The sequence below is a fragment of the Amblyomma americanum genome, chromosome 4 (assembly GCF_052857255.1).
Source record: "Amblyomma americanum isolate KBUSLIRL-KWMA chromosome 4, ASM5285725v1, whole genome shotgun sequence".
In the NCBI taxonomy this organism is placed as follows: Eukaryota; Metazoa; Arthropoda; class Arachnida; order Ixodida; family Ixodidae; genus Amblyomma; species Amblyomma americanum.
In genome coordinates, this window is record NC_135500.1 from 42,145,538 (window position 1) to 42,154,273 (window position 8,736).

The following is an 8,736-nucleotide window of genomic DNA, read 5'->3' on the forward strand; positions in this document are numbered from 1 at the left end:
CTCCGTCGGGAAAGTGAGAGCAACTCGGAGCCCTCTGGCACAGAGCGCTCCAAGTTAGAGGCGCTCGAAAAGAACCAGCCGAATACATGCCAATTGCTCTTTTTCGACCAGCCGAATACAACCACCCGTTTCGTAGCGCTCTAGAGCGCTCAAAAACGACCAGCCGAAGACACCATTAATCAGTCGACCTTGAAGAACGGGCTGAGTCAGTCCAGAAACAACGTTCGGACTTTTCTTTGTACTCCCTTCATTAGTGCTATAGTATTCTTTTATATCGCATGATCCAGGCAGGCGGTCTTCCACCGAAGGCATTCCCGTTGAAACGGACCATACATGCAAAAAGGATGCAAGCGAAATTGCGAACTAAGGAAAAGGCTGCAGTGGTTTTGGTGCGCAATTATTTCCCGAAGCACGAGCAGGCTAGCCAAACAATAAGTTTAATAAACAAGTTTCCAGCATTCGAAATTCGTGTGTCGTCACAAGAAAAGTCTGCCTAGACGCCCAAAACGCAGCTATGACTGAGTACTGGCGTCGAACAGCTGGTGAATATTCCACGGTTCTTAGCATACATACCGTTACGTGGCGCAATGGATTTCTGCTTGTGAAGAATTTACCTGTGAATGACACCACTTCAGAGAAGACACTCCCAGTGCACGGACACAGACTACCGTACTCCTTAGCGAGGTGCGGTGGAAAATGTTTAGGGACCGCTGTTACCTCTCATGAAATAAGGTCGTCGAGATCCGTCGAGGTGCACATCGCAGGCTTCAGCATGGCACTGGCCCAGACGATAAAATAAATTGCGGTTCGCATCTTGTTCCAGAGCGCACGTAAGCGGCCACATCAGCTGAGACAGCGCAGTGCTGTATCGAAATTTCTGCATGACTGCTAGCCCAGACTGTAAAAACAAACCGTCATTTTGACGGTCACCTTTTTATCTTTTTTGACGAGCCGCCGGCGTCAAACGGGAAAGACGGAGACTTCGCCGTGAACGAGCGAGCAAGGAGAAAGAGACGGAGAGCGCAACACAAAAACGAGAAACTCTATTGGCTGGCGCGTAGGGGTACGTCATGTGAGACGTCGTTCAACGCGCGCTTCCGGCCCCCGCTGTGAAGGAAGGAGTCCGGTTGTCGTGGTTCCCTCTCACTTTTCTTTGTGCGCGCTGCTTCTGCCCCGGTGTGAGTTCTGTTTTTGCGCCATTTTGCCTTTTTGTGTGTGGCGCGTTGGAAGGCCGCGAAGACGCAATCAAGGAACGTATGGGCTGCAGCCGAAAATCAACTGCAGCGGGTAAAGGTAAGTGTTCTGCTTATATGCTTCGTTCATGCAGTACGCGTTGTGTGAGGCACATACCTACGAGGAGCACGCTAGTTCTCACGCGTAATGTATACACGCACCGATGGCCGTGGGCCCGAGATTGCCGTTCAGAGACGTGCTTCTACATAAAGCGGAAACCACACAACCGCGATTTTTCGCGCGTGGTCCTTCGTGCGTGAATCGCGGCCTCATGGTTCAGCCACGTGCAGCGATCTTCAGAGGCTGCGTGCGCCCACGTGTAAAAAAAAAAAAAAACTTCCTGTGAGGAACACTGAAGCGTACGAAGAGCATTGGCGCACGTCAATTGAAGAAAGTCGTTTATAGTATCTCTATCATGCGGGCACACACAATCGCGATCGAGCCTGACTTTCGGGTACGATTACTGCTACGCGGGCCAAGGATCGAAATCGAGTTGGTCGAGCTCTAGCGCGCCATGCGCCTCTGTTTAAATGCAGAACACCTTATGAATGGGCTTAATGGGCAGTAAAAATAGTCGTAAAAACCATTTTTTACATTTTCAGTTGTAATTCAGGCCAAGACATGTGCTATGACTACCATGCTGGCCATCTGCAGCTCCCTTGAATACATGGTGTCGGCACTACTGTCGTAGGTTCGTAAAAGTATTCGTCAATAAAAAGCAGACTACTTTTCGTGCACTGATCAGCTTTTTTCTGTTTTATTTCTTACGCTCTCTCTTTTTTGTTGTTCCTCGCTTCCTGGCACACCGAGCCTCATACGTCGGTGTCCGGTGGCGATGGGGCAGCTCAGTGTTTAGTTCGTGTACTGATAGTGTGCAGTTTCATTCTTGTATAGCATTAAGATATGGGCCTAATTATTTCAGCAATAGTTATTTCCAAATAAATTCTGTTTATTTTTATAGCTTATTGCCTATAAGCCTCAAACAAGGGCCAAAAATTTCTTTCGACTGGCGTATCCATTAGCTGGGAATTATTGAATCAAGTAAATTTGTAGTCTTGTAATTTTATACCGCATTTTCATCCATTTCTGCTGAAATGATACTGTACCCGAGGTGTAGAAAGTGCCTTGATGGCAGCAGGATCGTTGGAAGTATGGTTATGATTTATTATTGAGATGCATGTATCTGATCACTGATGTTTTCTCTGGAGTCTAATAACATGTGGCTTGTGAATTCCCAGCATGCAGCTGAAGGGGGGCTGGAAGGACTGCCAACAACACCTCACCTTGCTGTGATTGGTATGTATTTGTCATTTATAGAACTTTGGCTCAAAACATGGCTTGTACAGTGTATTTTATTATTCTACGATGTAACCTGATTTTGTGTAACTTCACTCTACTTAGTAGGACATATTCAAATCTGAGGAATGAGGCTAGCCCTGGATGAAAGGCTTAATTGCTGCTTCATCTTATGTATGTGCAGTTTAATAATTAAACATGATAACAATGTGCAAGTTTGGCCAGTAGTTTTCCATTCTTATAAGAGTGTACAAAAAATTTGTAACTCAGTAGCAGTACTGTTGATAAGTGGGGAGGGTGGGGCAATCTCCGCACTATAAGGTGATATGCCACAGTTCATCGAGACTAATGTGCGGCCTTTTGACTTGCCAAAAGCATGACGTTTTGCTAGAAAGCATGAACGAAGCTGAGCTTGGCTTTTCTCATCAATGTCCTGGCAGGCTAGGTACAAAATGGAGGGCCTTTGAAAAGTTGCCTTGGTGCTTGCCCAAGTTTCGTTACCTCATCACTATTCCCCATTATTTAAAAAAAAAACGAAGTATTCTGTCGACAAAGTTAATTCTTTTTTGTCGTGCAATATTTGTAAAGCTTTTTCCATAAACAAGTTCTGTGTAGTATGTTTACATGAAGCAAGCATCTTCAACAGATATAATTAGTGGCGTGTAAAGCACTGATAAGGGAGGGCATGTTGCATGTGTCTGTCCACTGCCAGGGTACCATAAGGCCCAGCAACAAGACCCAGTATGGCTTTTTACGAGTACATTTGAATTCGGCTTCTCTCAGTGTACACATCGAAGGCCATAGAGTTACTCGAATTATTAGATCACCCCTTTAGTGGGTAGCGTTTGCGTGTGACTAATTTTTTTTCCTTGCAGGATCAAGCATGGGGGACATAAAGAAGATCATCGTTGCAGTGGATTCTACAAGAAGTCTTGAGAAGGCCATGGGCCTCCTCCTTGGTGCCTTCTTTGTGTTCAACGTTGCGTACCCTCCCGACTGCCCCCTCACCATGGAGCTTTTGCAGAGGTAAATGAGTGAATGTGGATGATGCATTTGATAAGCAATCGGAATCCGAGGCAATAGTGTGAGCAGCAGGCTTCTTTTTCCTGAGGAAGGGCACTCGCGCTCCTTAGCCAGTGCCTGCAAATGATCAGTTCTGCCCTGTTCCCCTGAAATTCTACATACATTCCTCTCGTGCATTTCTTCGTTCTCTGGCACAGCACCGTGTTGCTTTTTTGGCACACCTGTATGGTGATTTGCCAGTCACAGGTGTCTTTAGAAAGTAGAATGGTAAGATTATTGACATAGTGCTGCTTGCCAGCAGTACATGCTAACAAGCCTTGCACATTGGCTAGCTCTGGAAAATGCGAGATGAAGGTCAAACTTTTGATTTTAAATTGCAACTAGTTCTGGTATTCTGACACTTGCAGAACTGCGGATTTGATCATTGTCATGTGATGAATGCACCAGCCTGGCAGTTTGCATTGCCTAAACTTGGTCACGTGTCCTATGAGTGCATCTAGATAACACTTTTCAGTGTTTTGCTTATTTTTTTGGTTGGCTACTGCAAGAAAGGGGCTAGGACGAAGAAACAGATAGGACGGGCGACTGTCAATTATTGCTAAATGTAATGTGTGCAGCACTTTTATAAGTACCGAAGTCAGGAAAAATAGGAGCGAGGAGTGTAAATGCAGTTATTTTAAGTCGCTCTACTATGTATCGTGTCCACTGGCTAATGTCTTAGTGCAACATTACAGTGTGTCTGACTATGGGTTGCGACCACACATGTGGCACTAAGTTGCCGGATGCCTGTCTGCACTTTTCCAGGCCTCAGTTTCCCTTGTTACCATTGATGCAGTGCCCGCTCTAGCCTGTGTACAATCAGCCCCGAGAAAGTAGAGCCTCCTACCTCACCTTCTGGGCACTCAACAAACCTTTTGCAATGATAAATGTCAGTTTTTCATTTTGCATTGAAACGGGAGACGTGACACATAGGCAGGACAGCTTCACAGGTACTGTCACAACCATTACATGGCACTTTCCCCTTTCACCTGGTGATCTTTTAGGGGCTGGCAGGGTTATTAGCCCCTTTCAAAAAAAATTATGCTGTGCTCCCATTTTTGTCCAGAATTGCTCAGTACTTGAAATGGACAGGTGAAAGAGCCATCGTAAAGTCTGCTATGTTGGCACCTGAGAAGTTGGCCACCCTTTGTGTCAACAGTTGCAGTGTAAAAGAAAAAAAATTAAGACATTCATCATCGTGACAGGTTTGTTGATTGCTCAGAAGATTTCAGGTGTGAAATTCCGCTTATTTGTGGCCAAGGGCACAGAAATTATAATGAGCATTGTGCAAATGGTAAGATGATGAGGCATGATAATGAGGTTTGTAAATGTATGCATGGTTGCCACATGTGCAATTGCAGCCTATACCTGGACATCAGGGTGTTACATCAATACTGACCTATGTTTGCGGCTGACAGCAGAAAGCACTGAAGTGCAGCAAAATGCTCTTGCATAGTTATGGTTTCTAGACTGTGCATGGTTCCTGTACATGATGAGCACCTATTGTTACTAGAAATACTATACGGTGTGTATGTGCAATTGTGGGCTGTTTTTACGAGTTATAATAATGGTTACATTTAGGCACATCATCTATTGTTAGTGCATGTATATGTAGCTATTTAAGCGCACTACTAGTGTGCTCACATTTGTTGCTACCTGATTTTAATCTCGTCTTTTCATTTCGTAATACTGTGTGTTGCAGAAGGTAGTGCAGTTCACACATTCATGGCATTTCACGCGTGTAGGCAGAGTATGTGATTGGCACAGTTTATGGAGCATGAATTTATTCTATCCTCGTTTTGTTTCCAGGTACCTTGGGCAGAGCAACCCAACGAAAGGGCACAGCAAAGGCAGGGCCTGCGGAATCGCACCAAAGTTGCTGAGCCTGCTGAAGGCACTTTAATTTATGAATAAATGTGCAAGTAGAAATGTAAATTTGTTTTTGTTGCATGGTTTATGAGGTACTGCCCACTGCAAGTGACTGTCATGTGGTCAGGTTCACCACACTATATATCGACACAGAATTATGTTGAGACTTGTTGTGTTGGGCCATCATACTGACAACACAGATGCATTTCATGCTGACAAGCCAAATTTTGGAATGGTTAAAAGCATAGTCATTTCAAAATTACAGCCTGCTATTACCTTGATGGCCAAATGCTGTACTGACAGTTATAGATAATTTCAAATTTGCAAAAAGCCTTGAAGTCATAAAAAACAGTTTTAAAATTGACAGCTTGCCATCGCAGACAATCAGTGGTATAATTACAGTTTGGCTATATTTTCAAATTGATAAAAAAGACATCGAAGTCAGGAAAAAACATTGTCATTTAGAAATGACATCTTGCTGGTACTGCTACGGTCAAATGCTATCAAATTGACAGTTTGACTGTATTTCACATTGACAAGAAAAACATCAAAATGATGGAAAAACTGTCATTTAGAAATGATGTTCTGCTGTCACTTTGATGGCAAATATCATTCAAATTGACGGTTCAGTTGTATTTCAGATTGACAAGAAAGACGTCAAAATGATGGAAAAACTGTCATTTAGAAATGATGTTCTGCCGTCACTTTGATGGTCAAATGTCATCAAATTGACGGTTCGGTTGTATTTCAGATTGACAAGAAAAACATCAAAATGATGAAAAAACACCGTCATTTTAAAATGACTTGGTGCCGTCATTTTAACGGTCAAATGCTTGGAAATAGAGCTGCCAAGGTATTTCCCGTCATTTTGACGGATTTTTTTTTGTTAGGGGTGCCAGCGAAGCGCCCCCCCCACGTTGAATTTCCTGAACTTGACTTTTTTGCCGTTTCTGATTCACTTGCTTTGCGCGATATCACTAAAAGTGGTTGCACAGGAAGAGCACAATAAATAACGTCTCTAATATTTATTGCAGCCTTTCTGGAGCGATGGTTCCTGTCACCGCCCTGTGTATGTCTGTCTGGTTGCGTGCGTGTGCGTGTGTGGGTGTGTGTGTGTGTGTGTGTGTGTGAGAGAGAGAGAGGCTAGCAGAGGGCGGTTAAATTAATGATTGGTTACGCCAGGTTCTTTGCGACAGCCTGGATTGCACAAGTGCCACTAGTGGGGTAGCCCCTGCCATCCGAGGGCAGTGGCGCACCGCTTAACCTCTGCATCACTGGGCCAGAACAGGTATGAGCACTCCCAGGGATCTACGAATGCTAAGAAGAGAAAGACTAATCCTGCATATATGGGCATTAACCAATCAGCTATCGCGGCATGCCCTAAAGACGGAGCGCGGGTCGCAGTACGGCGGCGACTGCCTTCACGATTTTAAGGCGCAGATCAGTAGCGATGCGGCGGCGTCGCGTCGGCAGCTACGTATAGAGCCGTCCAGAGGTAAATTGCAGCTGCGCTGCATCGGGTTACGTCTCGCCGCAGCCAGCGGCGACTGCGTCCACAAAGTTAGCAGGCAGTCCTACGCCTTTTTTGGTTTAGACAGTCACTTTAGATTCCGCTGGGATAAGGGTGCCGGCTTGTGGCGTGCCAAGCAATGCGCAAAGTACATGAACTGAAGCTGCAGTTTGCGTGTGAAAGTCGCCAGTTCCGGTGGCATATACCTTTCACTCACGAACACCTTGGAATTCGCTATTATTATACTCAGGGAAATCAGACGGGTTGGGTGTTGCCACTTGTACACATTAAAGAGGAAGTAAGTTCAATTCTGGCGTGCTGGATCACGATTTGTCGAACAGAACAAGATTCTAGAGAGCATTCGTCTAAAGCAAGCGTCAACAATTTTGTCCTCACTGTGCGACAGATGAAAACTTAGAGATATAGTACTACGACCGCATAATTTGATCGGGTAATGTAATATAATTTTTTTCATTTCCATACACCTACCATTTTGGCGGTGGTGAAAAGAAATTAATAGTATTTACCTAAAGGTTGACAGGGAAGCAGCCATTGGTCTAGACCGCCACTGGAGCTCGCTGAACCAGGGCTTGTTGGGCCGTTAGGTCCAGGCAGCCGAGCAGGGCCGTCTCCCAGTCCTCTCGGGTAAAGGAATAACCCACAGCGACTGGTGTCACTTTTTCTTCGACTAGCAAAAGAGACGTTACTGCAACTACGAAGGGAAGAGAGCAAGCTCCTGTTTCCTCCTAGTCTCTGATGCAGCAAGAACCTACGGCGCGAGGCTGAGGCATAGCGAAAGGAAAAAAACAGGTCGCGGTTACTACATGCAGTGCAACGTGAGATTAAGTGAGTACTCTTTGCCGTGGTGAGTACGATATTACTTTTTTCCTTGTTCTTCCCTTCCTTCTCTAGTCGAAGAAAAAGTGGCACCAGTCGCTGCGGGTTATTCCCCTACCTGAGAGCATCAGTATTCAGGAAACGGAAGGCAGCTTCCTTTGGAGCCATTGTAACCGGTTTTATTCGAAGCCAGCAACAAGCTTAAAACCCACCCATGAGATAAATTGAAACGCACAGAACTTGACCGAAAAAAAGAACAACGCACGATATTCAAAGAACTCATCATGAACGGCTACCCAAAAGACTTAATTCAAAAAAACCATTCGACGTCATAAACACAACATTCGTCAAGGAATCAACGCAAAAAGTACAACGCCACCACCAAAATACGTCACTTTACCTTATGTGGGAGGTGTCAGCGAAACCATCGCCCGAATCCTGAAACAATCGGGCCTCCAGATTGCGCACAAGCCCACAAACGCTATCGTGCTTTGCCTACCGGTTCCCAAAGACCGGCCGCCGAGAGAAAGAGCCCAAGGCATTGTCTACCATTTCCATGCGCCGACTGCGACGCAAGCTACATCGGCGAAAACAAAAATTTCAACGAATTCGGCAACATAAAAACGACGTCCGCAAATTCGCAATAAAGCGCAATCCAGTAGCCGAACATTCCGAGGACTCCGACCATAGAATCAACTTCGAACAAACCCGCATCCTCGGAACCGAAACAAATTACCACAAGAGGCTCCTTCTGGAATCCTGGCATATCCAAACCACCCTGAACAATATCAACCGCACAAAAGGAAACCTGCCCCCAGTATATGCCCAGAGACTTCGCTCGTAAACTCAACGAAAAAAAGTCGCCATTCACCACCTCGCTGCAGTGCGCCAGCGTGACTAACAGCATACACCCCCCTCTCCCACGTCTT

The 8,736-nt window shown here is 45.4% G+C and overlaps 1 protein-coding gene across 2 annotated transcripts; it reads left to right on the forward strand.

The window, feature by feature from the left end:
- Window positions 1–1,153: 1,153 nt before the first annotated feature.
- LOC144127906 (uncharacterized) lies at window positions 1,154–5,526 on the forward strand. Of its 2 annotated transcripts, XM_077660891.1 has the most exons (4): window positions 1,154–1,293; window positions 1,836–2,529; window positions 3,405–3,555; window positions 5,401–5,526. In XM_077660891.1, exons 2-4 carry the CDS (start codon window positions 2,427–2,429, stop codon window positions 5,492–5,494), a joined length of 348 nt encoding a protein of 115 aa, XP_077517017.1. In that variant the 5' UTR covers window positions 1,154–1,293; window positions 1,836–2,426; the 3' UTR covers window positions 5,495–5,526. The 2 variants fall into 2 exon arrangements, with proteins under 2 accessions (XP_077517017.1, XP_077517016.1); XM_077660890.1 differs by lacking the exon at window positions 1,154–1,293 and having other exon boundaries at window positions 1,576–2,529.
- The last annotated feature ends 3,210 nt before the right edge of the window (window positions 5,527–8,736 follow it).